The 27,758-nt window shown below is 38.3% G+C and overlaps 1 protein-coding gene across 6 annotated transcripts in view; it reads left to right on the top strand.

Moving 5' to 3' along the window:
• Nucleotides 1-27,758, top strand: part of MYO1B (myosin IB) — a 115,673-nt gene that overhangs the window by 34,963 nt on the left and 52,952 nt on the right. For all 6 annotated transcript variants that reach the window (XM_050899465.1, XM_050899463.1, XM_050899462.1 and 3 more), the window contains exons 4-7: nt 16,063-16,157; nt 19,328-19,432; nt 22,396-22,442; nt 25,061-25,124. In XM_050899465.1, the coding sequence (XP_050755422.1) occupies nt 16,063-16,157; nt 19,328-19,432; nt 22,396-22,442; nt 25,061-25,124 (311 nt within the window). The remainder of the gene's footprint in view (nt 1-16,062; nt 16,158-19,327; nt 19,433-22,395; nt 22,443-25,060; nt 25,125-27,758) is intronic.

Raw genomic sequence — 27,758 nt, forward strand, 5'->3', positions numbered from 1 at the left:
TCCTTGCAAGTTTGGATAGAGTGCCAAGTCGTGAAAAGTGTTAGGCTAATTTGTCTTGGGCGGATATGATCTCTCCACAAGTTTTCTTTATTTGGTATTGCTTCTGTATGAAAATTTTGTCTTCTGACACCTGCTAAGTAGACAAAATATCTTCAAAAATACAGGATTAGGAAATAATCTTTGTTATGGGTTCTTTTACAGATACAGTGTTTTCTTTTCAAACTGTAGAAGTATAAAATGATCTTACTTTACAGTGACCTTGTTTCCCTTCCCATCTGTCTGTAGATGCTTATGAGAACTGTAGAATCAAGAGAGTCACTTTTGTCTCTGCTAAAATTGGTAAACTTCTCACCATCTTTAAAAGATACTTTTCAAATATTGTAGGTGTATATAATAAGTGCTATGTAGGCTGCCTTATGCCATCTCTGACAAGCCTAAACAACTTTTCATGCCCTTTAATGTATAGTGCCTTGTGCTGCAGTGTAAGGATTCATGCCAGTCCAGTTGTTCACTCTGTGAACATAGAGCTGGTACTTGCATGCTGGTTAATAAGACCATGAGGTGAGCTTACAAGGTGGCCATATAGTCCTGCTGCAGCCAAGCCTGGGCTATTCACCAATGTGGTGCTTGCCTACCACGCTGGTCAGTATGGGCCAAGAACTGGGTTTGGGACAGAGCTGACATCATCCCAGCCTTGGAGCTTGCAGCTAATTCTAGGGTTGACTGATCTGGGAGTAGCAGGCCACTGTTAAAAGCAGGGTTCAGGCGTATCTGGGGAGGTTGCTACACTTCCACAGAGACCTTGCAATCTTCAAGGCGGTTTTTTTTAGCTGCTCAGGAACTTTAATGAAGAGATGCTGTGAGACAAATTGCAATTTGTGGTATTTCTTCTGACGTGGGGGTAAAAAACCCCACATTGATTTGTGGAGATGCATATACGTATTTTTCTTTGATGTGTAAATCTCCATTGAGCCATGGCCTCTTCAGAAGAATTGATTGTGGGTAAGCCCACTGTACCATCTAAGTGTGCTTTGGGAAAAGACTTTTGGTTCCTATTGCATAATCCTGAGCAAAGCAAAACTCTTGACCATTTATAAGGAAGCTAATGCATATGACCTAGACAGTGTGTCTAGAAATAAAACGATATATAGTGTGTTTCTCATTTCAGCATCTCCTTTGTACAATCTAATTTGGTTACTAGTGCTAGCTAGAAAAATGCAAACAATTTGTTGCAAAAAATTTCTAGCAGTGGTTTGGTTTGAGATTCCTATAGAAACGAGGTCTGTATGGCACCAAAACTCTTCTGTCAGAAATAAATGTGCTGTCACCTGTTGGCATGATAGCTCATATTCTCTAAGATCTGTCGTTTTGGAGAGAACCTTCAGGTTTGGAAGTCCCAGGCTTTAAGCGTCAGCATCTCTGGAGCAGACTGCCGTGGAACGTTCCCAGAGCTCCGGCTCTGTGTGGGAGCTCCTGGGAAACAAGGAATCTAAATTGTGTTTTGGTTATTTTCCAGTAGTTTCATATGACCTGCTGTCTATGCTCGAGGTACATGCAAGTGTTTCAATGTGATGGATTGGTAAAGGGAGGATGTACTTGAGAATGCCAACTGTCCCAGTAAAATAGCAGGCTTGGTGAGCAAATGAAAATGGAAGGAAAAAGAGAGAGAAGTATATAATGACATGAAGGAAATCCATACCTAGAGATTTCTTTTCCATATATGGTCATTGAAGGAAACATATACTTACAGAAGTGAAAAATCTGTTCACGTGTTTTCTTAGCCCTAATCTGAAAGAGGAGGGGAGTGAACACCTAGTCATCTGCTCTGTGTTTCCTCAAGAGTGTCTGTGAGAGTGACTGATGCTTTCAGTGGCGCTAGTTAATACTTAATTGCAGGGTTTGGGCAGGTGGTTTGGGGGGGGGGGGTGTGTTGTTTTTTTTTTTTTTTTTCCCCATGATCTTTGGAAACGAGAGAAAGGCCACGGACACACTTTGAATGGGCAGCCAAACTGGATTTCTGGGAGAAAGTTTCTGGTCAGGTGATTTTGGATAGTGTTATACCTGATAAAATTTGATCAAAGAGATTTTATTTTAATAGTTCATTCCTCTCTAAATACACCACTGTTGTTGTGGCACCATGTAATAAAGTGTTACTTTTCTAGGTCTCCTGGAATGCTTGTTTTCATAGTCTATGGCTATTTGCATAGCTGTAATAGGAAATTTACCAAGCTTTTAAATTGTTTTTTTCAATGTTTTGTTAATCTTGCTGGTTTTGTCTTTATCTGCAAGGCACGATCAAACTTGTCTCTGACTTGACAGGGCAGAGCATGACATTTCAGCGTTCAAACAGTTTGCTGCGTGATTTGTGCAGTCCTTACACTTCTCTTCTGCTCTTTCAGTTGATGTAATTACTCTTTCGGTTGATGTAATTGCTGTTTTGCTTACCTTGTGGGTAAGCTAGACATGAGAGAGAACCAAGCTGTCTATCTTGCTAATTTACATTGACTTCCACCAGTGACAAAGGCAGCTGCTGGCACCTTTGAAGTGAAGGCAATAGGAAATAAATAGCTTATCGTACCATTTATTTGTAGCCATCATGCCGTATCACTTTCCTACCAGTAACAGGTTTGCTTTAAAAGATTGCAGAGTAGGTGCTTTCTTGCATTTCCTATCTTAACATTGGCTCCTGGCCACTAGCAGCTCTCCATCTCTGGGAGGTAGGGTGGCGTGTGGCTTTTTGCTCCCCTTTATGTTCTGAAACACCTTACCTGCTCGCTTTAGATGAATCACAGATTATTTTAAGTTGAGGGACAAAATAGAAAGTGGCAACTGTACTGCTAATGGCAAGCTACAAGCAAATCAGAGTTCAGAGTCGATGTGCATTTTTTTACCTATGCACTGAAGTATTTATGGTGAATAACTGGGACAGAAGGAAAATAACTGGAGAAGGCTTTTATCAGACATCTATTGAATTCTACTTAGGCAATTTTGCTGTATATTTTATTTACTTGTTATTAGTTCTTTTAAGTCAAATATTTCTGAAGAGACAATAGTTTTACATTAAAAGCTTTGAAATTTAGAGAGACTTAAACTTTTGCAGGCAAGTCCTGAAAACCAGCTTGCCTTTATATAGGATACAAGCACAAAGATATCAACCTGATGCCTGTTAAAATGCAAGAATGAGGAACATGTTAATGTTCCCCATTTCAATGATCATCATACTAATAATTATTGGGACAAATCATTATCCTGTAGATATCTGCAATTGCTCTGACAATAGATACGATTTACTGTTTCCTTTTCAAGTTTTGAGCCAATGTGAGCTGCGAATATAGAAGTTATATTTTTGCTTCTGGCTTTTTTTTGCTGGTATTCCAGGATTGCGTGTCTTTGGAAACACCAAGGTTACAGTAACTCTTTTTCCTCCTTGATTTTAAGCAAATATTTTTGTCTGAAGGGCATGATAAAGCCCCATCTGTGAAGGATAGTTTTTGCCTATATGTAAAACTAAGCTTTTCCCCATAAGTAGCAGAATTTTAAGGTACACAGTAGCTATCTTTATTTGTTGAAGAAGGGGATGGTGGGGTGAGAGCCTGTGCCATAGTTTAGTGTCCTTCATTGCCCCAGTATGTTTATTTTAACTTTTCCTTTTCAGTTTGTCCTTGCCTCATCTTCATTTGCTTTCATTTTGGGGAGGTTTTTTGGGTGTTTTTTTGGTTTTGTTTTTGTTTTTTTAACACACACCCCACCCCCCCACCCCCGTTTTGTTCACCTTGCAGTATCCCCTTTTTACAGACCTTTTGCTCTTATTCCTAGTAATTCCTGACTTCTCCAGAGACTCAGTCTTTGCACTTGTTCACGTGACTCAGCAGAGTGCCTCTTTCAGAAGAGATTTATAGTCAAGGGAAGATGATCACTTCAGAGATTAGTTGACAAAATTAACTGCTGGGCAGGGAGGGAACATCTATGGCTGACAGAAATCATAAATAGCAATTAGGGAGGACTGCCAGTACCTAATTGTTAAACCCATGCTACGAATGAGTTGAAAGAAGAAGAGGGGGAAAAAAAAACCCTACAGAGAATATTGAAATCTTATTTTGGAAGGGGTCAGGCTTATTGCTCTCTTAACCTCTATAGCGAGGCACGACTGGATATGGTATATCCATGAAAGTAAATCCCTCAAGCATATAGATGAAAAGGGGATGAAGCATCACACTTGCTTCAGGAGTCAGGAGGACTTAATGCCTGAGAAGAGCCTCTTCTATTGCAGGCTGCTGGCATACCACCATGGGATGCACAGTTTCCTAAATGTTACACTTCGTAGGAGACCTCAGAAGTCCTTCTGAGAAAACAGAGTTTTGAGGAAGGCAGTTGTGATGGGGCCATATTGAAATGGCTGTCTGATTCTCTAAAGAGCATTTTGGAAGTGATTTGTGAACTTGAAGGCTTAGGGTATAAAGCAAGGTTTCTCTCCCATACAACAATAAATTTAGCTTTTTCCTGAAATTTGAGCAGGGCTATTTTAGTTGGTTTGGATAGCACATAATGCAGCCATCTCACCCCAGTGCTTCAGAGGTGAATATAGTCTTATTGACAAGAACAGTAGTTGCTTGTTTGCTGCCGGTATTAGATTGCATGAAATTTTGAAATAATGCATAGTAATACAGGAACTGATTTATAGCAGGACATGCGGTTGTAAGGAGGCTCAAAAAATGCACCCAACACCCAAGAAGTATAAACAGCCTGGAAAAGCAGTGTACAGATGAGAATGTTGTGCTTTATTTTAATTTTTAAAATGGACTGGAGTGACATTTAGACTGGATTCCAAAGTTCACTGGAATGAGCCTTTCCGTCGGTCCTCTAACTAGCGCTGCCTAAATTAAGAAATGAAAAGGCCCTTTAAATTCTTTTTGTATGGCACTGGTGCTGTCATTCTTCTGTAAGTGTCCAGGACATGGGATTTCCAACATGAAAACGTACGATGCTGTGTGTAGCTGCAGAGCTGTAGCACAGGTGGATAGAGCTGCCAGAGCTGCCTGCACACAGGCTTGCCCAGACGTCAGGCAGTCTGGAGTCCAGGTGGATTTTTGTGCTGTTGTGGCATTTAAACACTTCCTAGGCTAGGAAGGAGTATATATAGACTGCAGGGGATATAAAAAGCATCAAGAAAAAACTGTCTCCCAAAATACACCAGGAGGTATACACAGAGAGGACTCTGCCTCTGGTCTCACCCTCCAGCATCTCTCTGTCTCTCAGAAGCTACAGCAGCATATGCTGCCATGACAAAATTATTCAAAAGCACCAGATCCACTGGCTCACAAACCGATTTTGGTCTCCACAGCCATACCAGTTGTCAGCAGCGTCTGTCACAGCTCCTGAAGTCCCACTGCCGGAGGCTCCCCTCTTTGGGCAGGACCCACCTGGCTCCGGTAGAGCCTGCTCATCCATCAGTTTCTCATTTGGAGAGCTGTGTGTGGTCCTAGCCAACATTCACGTGTCTAGTGGACTTTTTGAAGAAGCTTGCAAAAATGCAAGAATTGGGTACCTTTAAAACATAGTGAGTTTGTAAGGGAAACACTCAACTCGAAATCTGTTCCAGATGCTTCTGTTACTCTGTAATTGTCGTCATGGTGTATGAAGGAAAATAATCTTGGGGCATCTTTCATGAATTAACTGCTGGCTTAGAGCCTCAACAAAATAACTTTGTTTTCAGAACTGTTTTCAAATATTTACTTGTACCTCTGTACACAGCATACTTTCACATTTGACTTCAGTCATGTCAAGGATCGAGAGTCAAATGTTTTTAGTTATCTGTGACTATCTCTCTCCTTTTTTTGCATGTGAGTGTATTTGTTATAGTCTGTGTTTATTTGTGAGCATAAAAAAGTTTGGGGTTTGGCTAGATTGTTAGAGCAAAGATAATTTAAAAAACAAAAAAAAAAAGCCTTAATATATGTTGGATAGTTGGAGATATGTGTTAATGCTCCAGTAGTCTAAACTTAACTTTTTTGCCAGATCCCATTTCTCTCATTTTCCTGGAACTGGAATGTTCTAGCTAGTGTTCATATTATGCCATTGATATTTTTAGGACATAAAATGCTGAGACTTTTTAGAAATTAATTTGCATTGTCAGGTAGAATCCCTCTAATATACACAAAAGGCTTGGGAATCCATTCAGTATGACTGAATTTTGTGAATGAAGTGGGCACTTTATTTAATAAAAGGAAAGGACCTGCCATAATTTTTCAGTTTTGTAATGCAGTTCTCCAAGTTTGTCAATACATAACTGCTCTTTGTCTCTTCTCAACATTTCAAATAGTTCTCCTTCCAGCTCTTCATTTGTATGTCTAGGCTAGAACTAAGACTAGCCTTTTTCATGCTGCTTAACAAATTGAAGTTCTTCCAATTAGAAAATTGACTGATGTTGTGGTAGGACTTGGAAATAACAGTGTTTTTGAACACTTCATGCGGCTTTAAATGTAACCTGATTTTTAAAAAAGGGTCCGATAGCTTCATTTTTCTTTTCATTAGAATTTTGGGACTTTTGCACACTGAAAAGAATGAGAAGTACTTATAAAGGAGACACTGCTGTGTTTCACTTCTTAAATGCGGACTGAAAAATGAGGGCAGGTAGAGGCCCTGTCAGAAATGAGAGAAATCCCATTTTATGCATTGTATGTACATGGACCAGAATTTTCATTATGCCTTTCCTGAATTGGCAGCATGGTGCTCTCCTAAGATCTGGGATTTCAAATTGCAATTAAGAACAGCTGTCGTCCTTTCATTGGAAGTGTCTCATTGTGTTTAATGGTTGTCTTTTTTCCTTTTTTTTTCTTTTTTTTAGCAATTTATAACACACCAGGAAATGCCCATCTGCTATGCTAGGAGCCTTTGTCATGATTTTAGATACAGTGTAAACAAGGCTAATGTTTAAAGCCTTAAAGAAACGTCAGTAAAATTCCAGCTCTTGTACCACCTTTAGCGGCAGAACGTTTTCCATTCAATCTATTTTTATCAGCAACTTTATGTAAAAGGCTCTGATTTCTTCAACTCTGGGTACATCATAGTTAATGTAGTTTGGGTTATTAAAGATAAACTTTTTCATGTTATGAATCAGGAAATACACAGTCTTAATATTTACTGTCTAGCACACTGAATAATCTTTTACTTATGTTTTGAATAGATAAGAGAGCTGGGGCTGGGGTTTACAAACAAAGGTCTGAACTACAAAGACAGTTTAATTGTGGTCATTTCAGTAAATTAGTTCAAATCTGCATTTTTCTTGTATACACAGTTTCCTTTTTATATACTAGAGAAATGATTTTTAGTTGCTAAACCTTGTGGAGTTCGAACTGCAACTGATCGTAATTACTCCAAGATGATTCTTAGTGAGGATGTATCCACCGAACAAAAAAAACTGTGTGCAGTTGACATCCTCCTTGAGTATCAGGAGACCAACCAAGGACGTAGATGAAATACATTGTCCCTGGAAATAGTCCACATGGGCTGAACTGAAGCCTAGTGTTTCAGCGGGCTGAAGAGGGCTTTTCATTTCTTGCTTTGACCATTCATGGAAAGAAAATTTTGGATATGTATCCGCAAATCTCACACACAAACTTGAGCAAATGCCATTTTATAGACTGAATAGACATGTTAGCTTGATGTTGTACCTGAGCTAACAAGCTCTCAGAAGCTCAGATAAGCTTTAGTGCCTACTTTGTCCAGGGGTTCATGAAAGGTACTTTATTTGGAGGAGAGAGCTGGGAGGCAAAAAATAAGTTGCATAAGGCTTCTTAACTTCCTAACAAACTACTTGGTTTGTTAAGAGGACTTAAGAGCTACTTGCAAAATTAAAAAATTCAGTAACTCCTCTGAGTAAAGTAGCAACATACCTATGTAATTACATAGTGTTGACGTTGCCCATCAGATGTTTTCCAGATAAATGAATTACTTTTATTTGCAGTTTTGTCACTGTTGTCTATGTTGCGGGCAGCTGCATGCTAGCTTTTGTTACAGAGCCTAGATTTCATCTGATGATTGGCAACTTACTTTAGCTTACGAATAGCTATGAGGATGTGATAATACTCCTATTTCTCCAGTATTGTAGTATGAATTTGGTGGAGTGCTTGGCATTTTTTCTAATGGCAAACCGTTTTGTGCCCTCTAGTTAAACTCTGACAGAAGCCAAGCATGGCAAATCAGTTTGCACCTCTCTTTCCTTACTGTCCCGTTCAGCTGTCTGACCCCTTGCTACTCCATTTGAACTGGGGAATGCGCTTGTTAATGGAATAAATCCTAATTTTTACAAGCCCAACCTCAGGGACTGCAAAGCTTCAGAAGGTCCATGGAGAAATGCGAATCTCTCGCCGCCAGCATTTCTGGTGTGCCATGAAACTGCTTCCCTTGCAGGGGGGCGCAGGTCTGTGTAGTGCAGTCAGGCTGGCAGTTCAAGGAAAAGTCTGGAGCTTCTGATGCAGAATATGGCTACCAAAAAGGTTCAGCGTACACTTTTGCAGTAAAACCACTGAGTGTAAGGAGTTGTCTGGTTTAGGCAGTCATTAAATCAAGCATGCAAGTGCTGATTTATCTTAGGAAATAAACTACATCTAATTAAATATGGTTTTTAATAAAACAATAGAAAACACTTTCTGTACTTCCCTTCAAGGGTATCATAGCCCAGTAAAATTATTATTTTTGTAAACAGAAATGCCTTTTCCCCCAAGAAAGTTAAAATCCTTGCAGTGCACGTTACAGCAGACTGACTTGCTGGAGGTCTGTAAGAGGCCCAGCTGTGTCCTTCTGTGTGATTGTGTAGGAGCTGGTTGGCCGCCTTGGATAACGCAGCCCGGTATGTGGGGTGAGAGATTGTTTTGGTTACAAAGTCATCTGGTTAATGCTGTGCCTTGGAAATGGGAGTTACCCATTCACGCTAGACCCACGGGGTGAGTATTAGTATGGGTGAGGAGGTGATGGTTACATGGCATCCAGCTGGCTGATGACATGCCAAGGAATGGGACTAGTCAAGGGGGAATCCAAGCCAAGCTGCTATTCTGAAACGCTGATGACATGGAAATATTTGCTTCCCCCCCTGCCCCGCCTTGGTTTATGTATATATTTACTTCAGCTGCTCCAAATAAAAGAGGGTTCACTATTTTAATTCCCCTCTTTAGGCAAACCAAGTCACGAGTTATACCTGTTGTTTGCCTGCAACTGCAGGTGTTTATGGTGTGTACAGCTGGCACTGGCCCATGTTAGTTTAATTTGGTATGCCCTAGTGGGCTTTCCGTGGTTAACGCATGTTACCAGGACAGGAGACTGACCTGTCGGCTTCTTTACCCGCAGCACCAAAGCTCTGCCTGCTGCTCCGCTCTGCCACCATACTATGTTACTTTGGAGGACCCAACCTTGGACCCATGCCCGGTGGCAGTCTTATGACAGTCTACTGGGCGTATTTCATTGCCAGCTTAGAGGACTGAGCTGTTGAATGTGATCTGGACACACTTACTGGGCTTGATAGTGTTTACTAACATTTAGAGGGAGGATTTATTTTGTAGTCTGGATTAGAAGGTGGCACAGTCATCCTCAGCTTCAGAGATCCTGTTTTCCGCCCGTCGAAGGAAAATAATGCAACAGCTGGGTCATAGGCTCCTGGTAAAAGGCGTTTCTTGTTTTCCATCATACTAATGTGCAGCTTTAAAGAGATGCCTTAGATGTTGTTGAAATAGGCAGGAAATCATAGGCTGCGTTTTTGGCTTTTGTGTACAGTGCAGGGGAAAGACTACTGTTGGTTTTCAAAAAATTACATTTTTTTGGACTGTCAGTCAGTAAAAAGGAAGTCATCAAAACTGGTAAAGCCTCCTGCTCGCTTGGAGGGGAAATGTGTGCCATCCTGCGAGAGGGAAAAGGGTCGGGGACAGACTGGGCTGTGGTGAGCTCTGAGATTGTGCGGGCACAGTATTTGGGGAAGAAGCATTGGCTGGACCTCTCTGTAGGGAGGTTTTTGAGGCGAAGTCCATTGGACACGTCTGAAATCTGCTTCGTCCTGAGAAAGACAAGATTTTCAGAAAGAACATTTTCTTCTTTTTGTCCAGACCTCAAAATGTTGGCCTGAATCAACTCTTCTGTTAAACCTGCAGTGTGTATATGAGCATTGGAGGGTATATTATATTCCCAGTCTACTGGAACAGAAAATAAATCTCTGGCTTAATATTAGGCTGTGTTTTAAAGTGTTTTGCTCTTGAAAATCAAGAGTGGCTTTGTCTGTGCTCTTCCCCCTCCCTTCCCCTCTCTCCCTTTCCTTCCATGAATTATGGCTGCTTCTTACAAATCAAATGGGCTGATTTACACAGCTTTGGGCTTTATTCTGCATCTAATAACATCGCAGTTGCTAACGTGAATAACAAAGTGGGGAAGCATACGCAGGAGGTACCCTTCTGCTGTGTATATTAGCCACAGAGTATTGTTGATAAAACAAATTTCTGTGCTCACCAGGAAAATAAAATTGGAAAATATGAATAGGAGTAAAGGCTTTCAATCTGTCTTAGCACATCTCTCTATCCTGCTGTTTAAACTTCTTTTATTTTTTTTCCTGATTGGCATTTTTCAAAGAGCAGCTGTTTGCCTGTGAAGGTCTATCCTAGCCGATGCTCCATCAATTTAGCTGTTACTTTATGCACTCCAATTGCAGGCTAATCAACCTTTTCTTTTCAAGTGTGTCAAAGTGCTGAACATGAGACAGTTTGTAATTATGGAAAATGGGAGTACACTTTTTATCCTTAGGGCAATTAGATTAAATGAATCTGCACTATGAGCTAATACTATAAATAATCTCTTACAGTTGTTTTTCCTGAATGGTGAATTTTCCACTGAGCTTCAATGGGTGGGAGGAACATATATAGCAAATAGTGATGATTTACAACATAAAACCTCAAAGTACTTTATAAAATATGCTTCCACTGTCCCTAGCTCAGGTTATTAGGAATTTTTATACCCAAACAAACTGTAATTCTGATGTTTTCCCACTGCATGTTGTGAGAGGACAAAATAATCTATTTGCTGTTACCCTGTTACACAGCACTTCTGTACATTCAGGAAAAAAAAGGAATTTAAATGATACTCTTAATTAAACTTCAAAGAATTAATATAAATTACACTTTATGTAAAATTTACATTAAAAATATATGTACAATTTACATTTTACTGCTGTTCTTTTTAGTCTAGCATGGTATATAGTATTTGATAAGCACTGACTTCTAGTATCCTGCCAGTGTATTTAAACACAGTTGAGCAGAAATGAAGTGGTACCAGGGCTCTGCTTCATGAGGACTTGGAATGGTCAAGAAGAGAGGTTTTCTTGATTTCCTCTGAAAGTGGCAAATGAGTTGGCAGTTGCTAGCCAAGATTAAGCAATAGATGTGTTAAACTGGGGACCAAGGCTCTCAGAATCAAAGCAACAGTCAGTGAAGATGGGATGAAGGGAATTGACTCTCTTAGTGCATGAGAAAAGCAATTGGAGGGAGTTTAAGATAGTGTTACCTAATTACTGTTAATTGAGAATACTAAGGGAAATGAGAGGAAGAATGAAAATGATAGCAGAAAGAAGTACCGATAGCTGGCAAATACTGATCCTTGTGATTTTGGCTTAAAGGAAAAAGGTGGTAGCAGAGAAGAGCTGCTCTCGTGAGCTGAATTTATGACAGTAAGAGCAAAGTGTTTAGCCCTGGTGCCATCTTGAGCTTTCAAATGAAGCGCTAGCAGTTGATACTCGTTTCAGAGTGAGTGGGTGGGAACCTTGCTCCTGTCTCTTCCTGACCCTGGTGTTTTGTATAGAGCACAGAGATGCTGTTGTGCTGCTGAAAATTGCCGGAGCCCTTTGGAAATCCCCCTTGGAGGCCTGTTTGCTGTTTCCCTTTGTTAGAATTTTTGGGTTAGGACTTTGTGACAGATCTGGCCATCTGGAGCTATGTGGCTGAAAAAGCCGTGCTATAAAAAAGCAGAGCCTTCTTACTGAGCTAGGTGTGGGTGGCATTTTGATTTCAAATTGCTTCTATACTTAAGTCTTAGCTAAAAGAGAACTCCAGTAAATATTTCTGTGTTTGTTGTGGTAGGAGAATGCAGTCTTCTTTCATGAAAACCTAAAAATCAAAGGAGAGCTTATTATAAGGTATGGTAAATGACACTGCTGACACACTCACCAGCTAATTCAAAACACATGGTTTATAACTGCTTTTTAAACTACAGACTATTCTAAAAATTTACTTAGGCTCTGTAATTGTGAGGTGGCTCAAAGAGTGGTATGTGGTTTAAACCTATAGTTGCAAATGGTGACTTTACAGAGCTGTGCCTCTTAATGTTGCTAAAAGGAAAAGAATAGAAGGATTCTTTGTGGTCTACAGATCATTAAAATGTGTTAAACTAAAATGCCCTTAAATGAAATTATTTTATATGTTTGTAACAAATAGGGAATAGCATGAAATTACATTTTTTGAAGAAATAGGGTTAGAACCAAAAGAATCAAAGTTTTTTTGTTTTTTTTTATTGCAAAGATAGAAGGTGATAATGGATAGGAAGGACTGTGAGGTGTGATGGTGTGCCATGGAAGTCAACATGACAAATGAATAGATCTATCTTTTTCTTTGAGATAAAGATCTTTGTTCAGGCTCTGACATAAATGTGTCTAATGCTGTTTATGCGATGCCAGAAAGACAAAGAAATCTTATTTATTTAAATACACTCTTGGTTATGCCTCCTCCAGTTGAATTGTTGGAGCAGTGGTTGAAATGTCAGAGGTCAATTTTAGAACACTTCTATTAGGTAACTTTTGATAAGCGCATATGCAAAACTTCTTTTGAAATGAGTCGACTTATTTTTTCTTTTGTCTGTAGTAGATAATATTTGATATACTTGTGAAGTATTAGGCTTTGCTGGATTGTGTAGATTGGAGGAAAAGATAATGTATGCCAAGCGTCTCTGACTAGATTGGCTAAAACCAGAACTGGATGAAATCCCACTCTCTTCTCCAACTTCAGAGGTCTCGTTGCAGTATTAGACTCTCAGTTTCTCCGCTGAAGGAGGAGAAAAAGCATGATTTGGTGTTTTTAACTATGCAGTGCAGGCAGTGTTAATAAATACATCAAGCAGTAAAATATATTTTGACAGGGGCTGTTGGGAAACTAAAATTCAGTGTATTAGAAAAGATGAATGGTTACTAAGCTGATTAACTCATAACTCAGTATATCAACAGAGAGAATACTTTCTCTGTGCTTGATGCTGACTTCATTTTCCAGTGTGAAACTACCGCCAAGAAAGTTGTTTCAACAGTGAAATACTAGGTAGTTGATGGCTGAGATTGTTTGAAGGACAGCAGGCACAGAATGAGCCATCCAGTCTGTAGGTTTGAAAAGCATCTCAGAGTCTTACCTTCCTGCTGAAAGCTGGTTTCCTGAATCAAACCCATGGAAACCATGGCATTAGTATTAACGTTCTCTCACATGGCCCATGAATGCTCAGTGCAGTTTTATTTCTTTCCTCTTCATCTTACTGCCTTTTTTTTTCTGCTTGCAAAAAGGAATGTAATGTGTGCTGGAATAAGCTTTTCTGAGTGCCGTGCATTGTACTCTTCAATTTACAAGTATATCTGCAGCAGCGTTCAACAAATATTATTCATTTCCTAAATATGTCCTGTAAGAGAGTCTGGTAAAGTGTTATTGCTACTGTAGTTTGGATTCCGGACAGTAAAGTGGATGCCAGAAATTGTGTCATGGTCTCTCAGCAGCAGCAGAATTTTTTTTTTTTTTTTTTTTGCTAGTTCTCCAGCATGTTGGACACATCACAAATTGACTTTGTTGTAATGCTAAAAACATTACAGCCTGCTACTTTCTCGTAAACACATTTTCACCTCCAGTTGAACTACTGAGTTCAAATGCTTCAATCACCATAGCAGTATTAAGTTTTGAGAGATCAGTCTTAATTCGAGTTCAATGGTATGTGTATCAAAAGGAGTTAATGACCTTTGATCGCGATTGAGTGGATGGCCCAACCACCTGTGCAGAGAGAGGAATTGTAATTTAGTGCCTTAGACAAAGTAAGTTGGTGAGAAAAGCTGAGAGAGACACAGAGCCCTGGGTTGGTCATGCAACTGGAGAGGCAGATGTGCTGCAGGAGAGAAGAGGACAAGAGAGGCACAAAGAGGGGGGAATCAATGACATGAGCATCATAGGCAGGAACTAGGGAGGGAGGGGAAGGTGTTATTATTTAGTAGTAAAGGAGCCATAAGGTATTTCATTTACCTGTTTTCCAACCTTTTCAGAATACCGCTTACTTGGTATGTTGGTCTCTGGCAGGATGGCTGAGCTGATAACATGATGCAGCCATAAAAACAAACAAGCAAACAAAACCAAAACCCAAATAAGCAAATATGAGATGAGTCTAATACTGATGAGAGATGAGGAAGTATAGATGGTGTTGCACATGCACATGATGACTAAATTGGGGACAATATGACATGCTCTTCATAAACTCTTTGGGGGAGAGAAGCCAGAAGGAAGAACTGCCTGAGCTAAGGGACAGTGGTAGCAAAAAAGAAATAAGTATGAACTAATTTGAGTATATGTAGGTTTAATATTTGAAAATTTCAAGCTGCGGCAATAAGGAGCCTCTGGAAAAGGCTTTGTGTGGCTCTCACTACTGGCATTGTGTTGTCCATGCTACCCCTAACTAGTTTCATGACAAAGAGCTTGCTTATCTGTAAAGGGGCTGTGGCTGCCTGTATAAGTGCTATATGGCTACGTTAATCAAAACACATACTTGATCTATTTGTAGTTACCAGCTGAATGCAAAGCTCCTGAACTGTTGTAGAATAAAGAATCAAGTTTCTAAATGGTGCACTGAACCTGCAACGATTATGCATTTTATATTGACCTAAGAGTTTGTTTCTATTTTTCATACATGGTTTGTTTGCTGTAAATAATAAACAATATCCACTTTTAAGTACATACAAACACTAACTATTTTACTAGGTGCAGTAATCTAATAAAGCTCTTAGTCTGTTGAATGGATGTTAATTTAATGTAAAAATATGCCGTGTTTGGCTATCAGATTTTTTAAGTTGTGCAATCCAAGTGTGCCGTTTTATTTGGATTTTGCTTTTATGTCCTTTTTCAGATACGACTTGCTTAAGTTTTTCCAAGGGGTTCTAATGCTCAGTTTCCAGAGTCCTTTATTCCATGAACTGAAAAATGCAGTTGAAACAAAATCAATACTACTCTTTCTCTGTCTCAAAACTACTACTAAAGAAAACTAAATATAAGTAACACATCTCCATTTCTCCAAAATATATGTTGCTGCATGGCAACAAAGCACCTCTGGATTCAAATTGCAGCCCAGTAGTTTCAGGGTCATGATGTTTGGAGCTCCATGGAAAGACATTTTTGGTACAGGAAAGCTGTTGATTCTTACTATATTCTTTAGTTTCACTACATGACATCACCCTTACTGAGTTAAGAACACACTTGGGAAACACTTCTGCATATTTTTGCAAAAGTCCAGCAATACCTGAATGCTTAAAATGCTCAATATTTTATAAGGTTCTGAGATTTCTTCATACTTTTCAGAGTAGAAATTGCAGCTTATGATATTGTTAGTGCTGTTTCCTTTTTCCTAAATGTCTTCAGACAGAACACGTCCTGTTGATGCATTGATATTTCATTCAATGAAGAATATAACATGGTTTTTTCAATGAAGAATCCTACCTAAATTTCCCTGAAATTTTGTGAATTTGTTCTGAGTTTTCTATCTTTAGAAAAACTTAGAGATTGTGCTTACTTCTTCCTGGAGAAAGTCTAAAAAAGCCACTGAGAAAAAGTATCCATTTTGCTTCTGTGGGTCTTTATATTCTGAAAAGTGAATGCTTCACCACTTACAGAATATTAGGACTTGAGGGGTTTTAGTTTTTGGTTTTGGTTTTTGGGGGGTTTTTTTCCTGCCTGGATGTGATCGACAGATTGTAGTTATTGTTGGTATTTGTTTTATCTAATTCTCAGTTGACTCTTTCTTACTTTGCAGCTTTGCTCTGTCAGATGAAGCATATAGATCTTTAAGGGACCAGGACAAAGACCAGTGTATCCTTATTACAGGAGAGAGTGGAGCTGGAAAAACAGGTAATAAGCAGTTTTGATCTTATTCAAAAACATTCAGAGTTATTCAGAGTCTTGCAAAGTGATGCTAGAGTCTGTAAGAACTGAGAGATATTGGCATCTTTTTGTGTCTGGCGATTGCAGAAAATGAATGCTGTCACGCTTGTTGCTGTAGGTGTGAACTTAAATAAACTAGCATTTTTTCACATTGTCACCATGATGCAGTCATATTGCATGTTAATACAGTATCCTCATCAGTATGCAAAGTCATACTAAAGTAATGCTGGTTTGTAATAGAGTATTGCAAGGGCCGGAAAACTTTTAGGCTCTCCCTGTGGGAAACAAGAAGATGGAGAAAACTGAGTGCTCTTGGTCTTCTAGACTGGAAGACAATCCTTTGGTACTTTTGCATGTCTTTTCATAAATATATATGTTTAAACTGGATTATGCCATTTATCCAAGGAAAATAAATAATAGTAGCTGATTACTTCGGAAATTTCATCAGTTTTTGCATGCTGTGCTCAGCTGCAATTCTAAGATTGGCTTGTGTACCAGAACACTCTGTTTCTCAGGCAAAGCTGGAATTGCCTTGAAAATGGCTGCTAATTTTTAAACTGGAAAGGTAGAAATCAAGTGAGGATTGCATAACTGCAGAACATTTTAGGTAGACCTTAAAAAAGAAAGAAGCCAGTTATTTTCTGAAATAACAATTTAAAACTGAGGTGACTTGCAAAAGAGACAGCATGTAGGAACACATACATCTGTATCCGTGTAATTTAAGAGATTTTTTTCCTTTGAATCTGAGAAAATGTGGAGCTTTGTATGCTTATAGTGAGCAAGACTTAAAGTGGGTAACAAGAAGTTGCTTTCCAAGCCTTTTGTGAAAATGTAAAGTGTAGGCTTCATCTTTGTTTTTCTTTGTCTGACTAGTGGCATCCAATTGAGAGGTCTTGAAATCATGTAATATAATCCTTTTTTTCAGTTCAATAACATGAAAATGCATGTGAGTTAAGTAAAAGTGTATATTAAAATAGTCAAGTTCTTATTAATAGGATTGTTAGGGATTCTGTCTAAGAGTTCAGACTTTAGAAAGGAGTTCTGTACTGGTATTGTTTAATGTCTTGATTTCCTCAGGAATTGTGAATTATCAAGCACCTCATACAACTGAGGTCCACCTTTTATTCATTTATTTATTCAGTTGAAAGGTGTAGCAGTGGTTGAGTTTCTGAACGTCTCTATTTGTAGAGGATATTCTGGTAGATTCAGATTTGTGTAGAGATTTTGAATGTTCTGTAATTTTCATAGCCATATGGGACATAATATGAATTATTCCTTCTTTATAAAGGTAAGTATAGAATAATACAGGGTTTGAAATTCAAGTCAATAATCAATTCGGAATCTGTGCTATTCTCTGTCTAACGTTTGATGTAACTACTGTTGCTGAAGTGGGGCTATTAGCTGAGAAGTCAGGTTTCCGTTGCAAAAAGAAAAAAAAACAACCCCAAAACGGGGACAGGGAGGAAGTTCCTGGAGCTGAGGAAACAAACTTGTTAGTACAGATCCTATATAACTCTGTTTTAGATTTTTGGTAGCCAGAACATTTGGCATGTTTGGGCTGGAAGAATTGAAACTGAACTGTCATCAGGTGGGGTTTTTTATTTACTTCAAATTTTGTTCTTGTTTCACTGCATGTTTATATTGCTAATCAATAGTAACATTGTACAAGAAAACATGGTACGTTACCAGAATGAGTGCTGTGTTTAAATGCTTTTAGATGTTAAGGTGATGATTCCCTTCCTGGTGTCTTTATTGGACCAAACAGAGTTGCTAATAAAAGAAAAGGCCTTTATTTTCTTTCAGTGATGTTCAAAGCCTATCTTAAAGTCATTCTGTGTTGTCTTAATGCATATTGTTTTCTAATACCTTATTTGCTGCTTCAGTGCTTTCTTCTCTCGGTGATTAAGTAGCTCTACTTAAAGACGTTGACTGTTTTAGGAAACATTTAAAATCAAATAATTTGGTAATTCCAAGGTCTGAAGGGAACAGATTCTTAAAAATGAGAGCTGGGTTCGGGGTGCGACTAAAGCAGATGGGGAACCTTATGGACATGCCTATAGTTCTTGCTCCTTGCTTGCTTCCTGTGTTGCAGGTTTGCTCAGTTTTCTCTTCAATATGGGATAGTAATTTAATACTAGCAAAAAAATTTGATTAAATAGGAAAGAATCAAAATCTAAGGGATAACTTCGTGTTTGTCAGTTCTTTCCTGAAATGAAACCCTTAAATTTGTAACAGATCTCTGAAGAACAAGTAATGGGTTTTTTATGACCACTGAGTTGATAGCGATTGCAGCTGTTAGTAATTACATTGTATATCAGCTGATGTTGCCTCAAATTTCACTATCTTGCATCATACTAAACATCACAGACTGTTTATAAACAGAATCCTTTCTCAGCTGCTCTTCATCCTGACCAGCAAAAACATAAGGGGTGGATGGATTATTTAATATTTGTTTCTGTCTGAATATGGGTGATTGACACCCATATGAAGCCAGCTTTGAGAGTCCAAAAATTGTTCCAGTCTTTATTAAGAGTTTGTACCTTCAAATTAGTTTCATTAAGTGAATGTTTCACTTTCTCTGTTCGTTATACTTTGAAACAGACTTCATAACGTTATATGATGTTGAATTGCAGTTAGTTATTTGCTTGTAGTGTACTTTAGAATTGTAATTACATGTGTATAGTGTTGTATGTTTACCCTTGTGGTATTGTGTATCTGCTGATATAAACTGATTGAATTTTGCGTCTTGAAACTGCTTGGGCCTATTTTTTCAGGCTAGATTAAAACATTTCCAACGTGTCAGCTGGGGATAAAGTTCTTTCCTTACTGAATGCTAAATGAAGGCTAAATGAAAAAGTAGTGGGTAATGTACCATATCCACTGGTTGCTTCTTTAGCTTGGGAGGGCTCTAGGTATTTAAGTCAATAGGGCTGCCGATGTAATGGCATGGGTCTCATAGCAGGATGAGTTCCTTCGTCATTTCCAGATGGTACAACAATGTAGAAGAAAACTGAAATGAAATGTGCTTACAGTTCCTGTCTGGCATGGTGAAAATGTGATGGAGATCAAGTCTGCAAATCATTTTATGGCCTATTTGCCAATACTTATCACTGTTTTATTTTGCTCTCTCCTCACAGAGGCAAGCAAACTTGTCATGTCGTATGTAGCTGCTGTGTGTGGAAAAGGGGCAGAGGTTAATCAAGTAAAAGAACAACTTTTGCAGTCAAATCCAGTTCTTGAAGGTAAGAATCTCATAGAGCATGTACAAGCGTATTACCTCTGTGTGTATCAGTGTTCCTGCTGAGCTGGTTTGGAAAACTGTATCTGTTGTTGTTTCATTGTTATTTGGTGTCCAAAACCATAGGAGATGCTTTCTGTGAAGACAGCTACAAGATTTTATTCAATTACGGAGAGGTTTTCTTGAGAAGAAAACTGTTTCCCTCACGAAGGGAGAGCTTAGGAAGTTAGGTCATATTTTCCAGACTCCTCCTGCTGCGCTCTGAGGGCATAGCCTTTCTTAACCCTGCCTTGATGATGCTTGGCTGTATCAAAAGACTTAACTTCAGTTCAGTCCCTCTGATTAATTTCCTTCCAAATTATATTATTATAGTCTCTAGTAAACAAACAAGCTCTGTAAAGCATTATTTTTCTTTTAGAAAAAAAAGAGTGAAGAAATGGATCTTAGAAAAAACTAAGCCAATCCATATGCATGCCTGTTGTTCCCTGAGAGTTATTGTTCCCTGGGTCTGGTGACTCTGTTGGCCTGTCTTCCTGACAACTGCCTTTCCTGCTCTCCCATGAAAGATGGGGTTTTTTGTTTGGTTTTTTTTTTTTTTTAGTCATTTTAATTTAAAGACGTTGGCTGCCAGAAACAGGATCTTCATTTTTCCAGGAGATAGGATATACGATCCTCAAAGCTTGCAGTTTTGTCCCATTGTCTAATAATTGCCTTCAGAAGTGCCTTGGTTAGCGTTGACTTATTTAGGTCTATTGTGTTGATTCCTGGCTCAGTCTTCCCCACAGTTCTCTAAGCTATTGTGGTGCTGAGACAAATTCTCAGGACAGCTGTACAATAATTTTGCATTATGGCCAGATGATACGCAGTGTTTGTAAGACTGTTGAGTGTCAACATATTATTTGTTGCCTAGCTATCTATATGTATATGCAATGATTTGGAGTCTATAGGGAGCAAGCACTCTACAGGTCAGAACAGGGGGGAAATAAAAAAAGGGAAGGGAATGCAAAAGTGGGCTGAGAGCAGTGGTGAACTGGATGGGTAAAATATGGTCATTGACTGTGCACAAAACAAAAATTGTAAGCAAAGACTTGTAAAGAAAGGATGAAATGTTAAAATTTAAGAATAATAAAAATGCTGGATAAGGCTTTCTTTGATGATCAGATATGTTCCAATTAAAGCTGAATGGGGGGATTGCAATCTTCCATTGTTTTGGATTCACAGAGAAGAGCTGTGTTGCTTTTATCACTGTTCTGGAAGGCAGATTTCAGATGTAGACAGAAATAGTACGGGAAGTATTGGAGGGGTTTTGTTGCCAAAGCTGGACTGTTCCCCAGGGACTGCCAAATGTATTGGATTTCTTGTTGGTTTGTGAATCTTTGTTTTAATGCAAGAGGAATAGACCAAGCTTACAGATGACTGCCGTATCATTTTAAGGTATTTTTTTTACTTGGTGCGCTGGTAACTGCTTATTTAGCTTTTTGTAAGGTAGGACACTGGATTATTCCCCGAGGCCGCTGAGCAAGCCTGGCTGCTTAAATATACTTTAGACAGAAATTAAGCATTTGTGGTTAGATTTATTTTTCTTTGGTTATGTAGTTCTGTTTCAGTCGAGCTGCAGTGCAAGAAAATGACATAAATGTTACATATGCATAATTTATCTTAGGGGAATTACTTTTTTTAACTAGAGTTGCTACTGTAAATTAACTTTTTGAAACAATGAACTTAAAGGAAAACTGGGGAATGTGTCTCATGCTTTATAATGGAACGTTTGTGCTTGATTCTGTGCAGTTATAAATGACTCTACTGTTCAGCACTGTGTTTAAGAAAATGCAGCTCAGAGATCTGGTTGTTGAAAAGATGATTTATTGCAGGGCATAAAGATTTTAAAAACAATTCTTTCACTTATCCTTGGCCTTCAGGAGCAACAAACTTTTCCTTTTGGCTTCAGTTCTTTGATCAAGAATAAGTCTACTCATGCAAGTTTGTTGAAGCCTAAAAGCATGTATTTATTTCTGTCCAAAAAACATTGACTTGACTTGATCTTTGAAAATATGTATGCTGTATAAATAAATACAGGGATAAATAAAGTCTCCTGTTGGAGTAGGAGTGCTATACTTAATAATGTAGGGGATACTCCTGTTTGACTCAGTGTGCTTTGACAATGTGTGATGTTTAGAGATTGAATTGTCCTCCAGTCTGAGTTCTTGTCCTGCTTATGTTCTAAGCTGATGGCTGCCGATCTGAACGTAGCCCGGGGAAGGCCTTTCTTGGAGAGTTTTCATTGTCAGAAAACTTGAGCTAAAGAAATTAAATCCAAACTATTCAAAAAGCTAGTTTACGTCAAGCTGAAGAGAGTGTGTTAAACTTTCATTGTAAATCAGACTTATTTCAGCTGATTAATATTCAGTTTAAGCTAGGATAAATGTGTTGGAATAGTGTAAATAAATCAGTTTCAAAGCATTGATTAAACTGTCCCATGCAAACAATTTTTAAGTGTCATTCTGTAATTTCCTCAGTTCTGGCCTGCATCTTTTACCGTCTTCCGTTCTGGGAACTGTGATTCATTTCTTTCTCTGAATTGAAGAGAAAGAAGTATTTCCTATATTTAAAGTTATTTGGGTAATTAAAATTTTAAATTTGATGATTCAAACCCCAGGGATATATGCTCAATCCAGGTGCAGTTTTGTCTTGGAACCTTTTCCCCTTATATGTTTTTCTTTCACTTTTTTAAACAAAGGAAGTGTTGAGACAAAACTTCTTTGGACTTCCATAGGTGTTTTCTCATTTGTGATCGTGTCTGTCACGCTTCGTCTATCCCCAGTGACTGATACCCATACAAGGAACAGGGTATTGTTTCTCAGAAGTCTATGATTCCTTTAAATATATAAACAGTCATAGATATTTTAGCATTTAAATATTTTTTTACTGATAGATTTGATTGTCATATTTGTTTTTCTCTTTCTCCAGCTTTTGGAAATGCCAAAACTGTGAGGAATGACAACTCCTCTAGATTTGTAAGTATTTTCTTCAAGGCTGAATTTGAATTCCTTTTAGGCGAGCATGTTACATTGTTGGCTATTTCTCTTTTACATTGTATCAGCCATCAAGGCATCTGTAAGGAGGGAATGAATAATTTGGAGAGAGAATTTTCTTGTAGTTGTCTGAGGACTGTGGTGTTTGGAGAAGGCAAACACCTTCAGCAGCAATCAATATTTCGTTTTGTACATTCGAGCATATTGTTCTTCCCCGATGTGTTAGTAGTGCATTATTAGCAGTCACCCCTCTTTTAAAAAGATGTTTCACCTCCTTGTCAGAAATCTTGTTGGTTTCTGATGTGGGCATAGAGTTCTATTGAGAATCAAAGTAAAGGCTAAAAAAAAAAGGGGGGGGGGAATTAGGATGTGACAGTCTGTGACCGGATGAAAACATAATTACAGCGCAGCTGGATTCTTTAATTTTCTGGCACTGGTGGCTTTAATGTCAGGGACCATGTGCCTAGCAACTGGTCTGCTTAGCAAGTCGATCTTTCTGCGTGATCTCATTTTCCATCCATATGTATAAATTTTTTTGTTAAAATTGCTACTTCAGGTTCTCATTTTCTTTCTATGATGTTTCAAACTGTGTTTACAACTTTAGTTTTAATACAAACATTTGTAATGTTACTTTTTTGCTTATAGTCTTTATAATCATCTGGTTGAATTCAGGCTTTTTTAGCATGAAACTGAATGTGAAATTATAGGAGTTGACAATTGGCCAAAAAAAAAAAAAAGTTGAAGCTACAGTTGGGAGATTCAGAAGTGTGAGTACTCATCATAGTTTCTCCTGCTAAAATCAGAAGACTGAATGCAACTTTGTAATTTGCTCACTTGTGTGCAGAAGAGTAATATTGTGACGTGTGTAAAGTAGACAAGAGAAGACAAATTAATACACTGGGAAAATGGTGTGTTGCGAGTAAAAGCAAATGGATAAAAGCCTGGGATATTGTGACACTGGAGAGCAGCTTTTTTTCCACATGCGAGACTTCTCTCCACTTCCCTTCTGATACTCGAGGGTTGATGATATTGTTCCACATGGCTATGAATGCTCCTTCGGTGGCTGTCATCGTCCCTGCTTGTGAACAGAGCAAAGGGTCTTCATCACAAGGCCAGGGCCAAAATTTGAGGCACTGTAGAAAGTTTTTTTGGATAGAAAGGGTAGAAGAAATGCAACTATCAGAGATGATGTACTAGAGAAAGGAGGAGGAGACAGTGAAGAGGAGAGGTGCCATTTGCAAACAGAAGTCTTTCCAGGACAAAGTGCAACCAACTACTATTTTGCCTTTCAAGTCCTTGCATATAAACACAAAGCTAAAAATACTTTTGGAAACATCCAGCTGGCTCAGTCCTCGGGAAATTAAAATTTAATTATCCGATTTAATTCTTTATCTCAGAAATTTGAATCAGCTCAGAATTAACTTCAAACAAGAAAATACAAGTACTGTCCTGTCTAGCCTGCCTCAGCTGCTTACAAGAAGAATAAGAGTTTAAATAGAGTCAAGCCAATCTTGACAAAATACCTAGTAAATTAGAAAATATCTTTGAGGGAGTCAATGTAAAGTGCTTGTTTTTTATGTTCTGTAATTAAAATCAAAAGAGAAAGAAAAAAAGAAAACTCTTAATAAATGCAGTGAATAAGGAAGTATAAACACAAGGCTTGTCTTTTCAATAGGTTGTTTTTGTCCTCTGTTAAGTAAGCACCAGAGGGTGGTGAGATCATTTCTATGCATGGCTTGTGGAATTTGGTTGAATTACTACCAGCGGTTTTTATCTTTCTAAACTTCCTTGCCAATGTGAGCTGCGCTGCTTTTGCCTTTTCTACACAGAATGGGTCTGTCCATTTTGTCACTGTAAAACATAGCTGTTACTACATTAAACACTTGTCATATAAATTAAAATGATGCAAAGACCAGAGCGATCTTCTGTGACGTGGAAAAGTCAAACAGAAGTCAAGGAAACACACTGCACCAGTACAGCTAAAAATGAAATCACTTTTGCGGTGACAGTCTGTTAATTGTTGCCTCTGGTCTCCTGAGTTACAAGGGAAAGAGTTCAGTGGGAAAAATCCATCACTTTTACAAGGCAGGCACACGCTTAGGGACAGACACCCCACGATTACTAACGGCAATCGTTGCCAGCCAGTCCTTCAAGCCAAACTGAGTGGCTATCCTTCAACTGCCTTGATTCATGCTCTGAGAAGGTTTTACACTGAGAAGATAAGTCTGCGTGGAAGATAATTTCTTCCTGCATTCTTCTGTTAAAAAGCATGGTAATACCTACATGGCCACAAGTATTGTTTGGTGTTCTTCGCGTTCTGGTGAAAGTTTGTATAGTGTGCATTTTCTTCATATAACCTTAGAAACTGAGCAAATTACTGGGTTGCATTACAAACCTGATTAAAGCTATTCTCATGAAAATCTCTGGCTGTGATAATGCAATTGTCTTAGAAGCTTTGAATCATTTTCTTTTTTTCAAAACAGAAGGTTGCCAGGATTGCTCTTTTAGCCTGTAAAAACAACCAACTAACTTCTTAAAAAATGTCTTCAGCAGTTTTTCTTAAACAGAACTTACAGTCTTAAAATATGTTCCTTTCACAGGGAAAATACATGGATATTGAGTTTGATTTCAAAGGTGACCCACTTGGAGGAGTTATAAGCAACTGTGAGTATTACTCTTTGTATCAGCATATTAACAGCTTAAAATGTTTTGTTCAAAAAGGAAGATGGTTAAATTATTTAAAAGATCAGCTGCATTTGTCTAATCAAATCTCTCTCCATTATGTGATAAATTCTGCTTTTTAGTTTTATTGTTGTTTTGGTGCTGAATAGTGTACCTCAGAGTAAGTGAAAACAGACTTGAAGAAGTAATCATGAATAATGAATGTACTGTATTGTTTAAAAGGTACTGAGTAATGTGTGTGGGTTTGTATATTGTCTCTGAAGCTGGTAGCAGATGGATAAGGGTATCTGAGGCTCTTTTCATACTTGAATCCCTGGGATCAGTTGTGTTACTTGATTTCATGGGTCGTGTATTTATGGTAGGTGATGTCTGAGATACGCTGTTTTGTAATTCGTAAGAGTGATACAAAGTATGCTGGAGATCACCATGAGGTGGGTATGTTTATTTGGAATCAAAGCATCCTGTACTAATTTTAACACACCTCCCAGTGTAGGAAAAGGCTTATCATGAGAGAGGATGAACAGCTGTTGAGTTTAGGGAGGCAAAGGTGGCCTCAGAGGGTGTTACTTGATGTGAGGATGCTGCTACAAAATCTATAGCAATTCAGAAATTTTAACCAGCCCTCTGTTGGGAAGAAAGAGGCTGGGAACTGAATGCCAGCCCAGGATGCTTTGACTTGCTTTCCTTTTGAGCGTTTAAATGTAGCTTTTTAAAGAAATTGCTCTTCTGTGCTATATAAAGCTGTTTGTTTGTTTTTCTTTTTTTGAGAGGGATGGAAGAGGGCAGTGAGTGACTATACTAGGTGTCACTGACCTAGCCTTGACCTCTCTTCCCACTCAGCCAAATTCATCGCTAACTGTATTCTCCATTTTAAAACATTGTGAAGAATTTTACACATAAATACAGGTTTTGTGTTTTTTCATAGGGCAAACATTTTTTCTGGACCAGGTCACCTTTTGGAACTGTGCCTGAAAGAGCATGATTTTTGTGACAGAGTAGATGTTGAAACTCAGTGGTCACTATTTAATTCTTTACGGCTATCTATTAACTTTGACATTTGGCAGTCAACTAAATTAGAGGCCAAACATACTCAGTGCATTCATCAATAATTAAATGTGAACAAAAAAGTTATAGCAGGCTAGCTGTGTTGTTTGATTCTTTTTATTTCACGTTCAAAATAGATACATAAAAATGAACCCTCCTTTGTATAGTGGACATTCAACAGTTTGTCTTTGAAAGTGCTGTGCTGAGTCATCTAATTAAAATATTGTGTCATATCAAAAGGCAATCCAAATAGTTACTCCATAGTTTATCTGCCTTATAAATCTTTGCATGTCGTAATTATAACATTCCATGTAATTATAATGATGTGATGACATGTAATCAAGGGCAGACATATTTTTACATCTTCCTAAAAGTTGCCTATTTTAGGCATTCTCCCTGTCTTCTCACATTTAATAAATATCTAATAGCAAGAAGATGAACTTAAATTTTAAAATAAAGACCTTATGTGTAAGCCCTTTTGTGGAGATGATGTTACTCGTTGAACTGTGAAGCACCCTGTACTTGACAGGGTATGTCACAGGTAAATACTGAGTTCGTGTAGCTGCGTGTTAATGTATCTCATCTTTGATTTAATGTTCACAAAATTTGATAGTCCATCCATCTCTCTTTAAAAGAGAGTTTGAATTCTGTACAGTTTTAAAGCAAGTTTGTTGCCCTGCCTTAGATCTTTTCCGCACATCTGCAGCATTGTGTTGCAACAGAAATGTTTCTGTTGTGAGGTATCACCATTCTGGAGATATTGGGAGCTTAAATTCTTTTACACCACTTACAATTTACTCTGGTTTTAGTAAGATTTAAGATTTGTCGTCTTAATTCATCAAGTAGGAAATCAAGTAGTGCTGAAGTTCCCTATCCTTAGAAGGGAAAGTATGATTAGTTTGTTCGTAAATATTCTTTGCTTTCTGACCATCTGTTGGTTTGGTGTTAATATGATGTGAAGATAATATCATAATATTTTGATTTAACTTTAATAGTTGTATCTGACCAGCTTGATTTCCAAACATCAATGAAGTTAGCGGGCTTTCTGGATCACAGGCTATGTCGCCAATCTTTATTTCATACTGTGAGTGGCTGGAAGCAGACACAGTGAACATCTAGTTTATTTTGGTGGCAAGAAGGGTAATAAAGATAAGCTACTAATTTTATCAGTCTGGTAAAGGTAAGCAGAGACCCATTAGGCTAAAAGGTCTTGTTTGAAATAGTGTGGTCTGTCATACTCTGAAATGCGAGGAAGCTCTGTGAAAGGCTAGTCAATCTACCCGTGATGCTATTGTGACCTTCTCTTGGGCCATTCTCCTGATGTCCTTCAATGAGCTCTTACTTCTTAGTGACAGGGGTTAACCTACAAGTGAACCTTTCGTGGGATGCAGCTAGAGGGTAAAATTATCATGACAATGCATACTGCATGTCTGTCCTGTCCGGTTTGCAGCGAATGGAAATGTCTATTGGCTTTAGCAGGAGCTGATAGATCTGAAATGTTTAATGTGCCATAAATGGAAGGGTAAATCTTTTGAGTAAAATTAGAATGGGAATAATAAAATGGAAGGGATT

Source organism: Gymnogyps californianus, chromosome 7 (assembly GCF_018139145.2).
Source record: "Gymnogyps californianus isolate 813 chromosome 7, ASM1813914v2, whole genome shotgun sequence".
Lineage (NCBI taxonomy): Eukaryota > Metazoa > Chordata > Aves > Accipitriformes > Cathartidae > Gymnogyps > Gymnogyps californianus.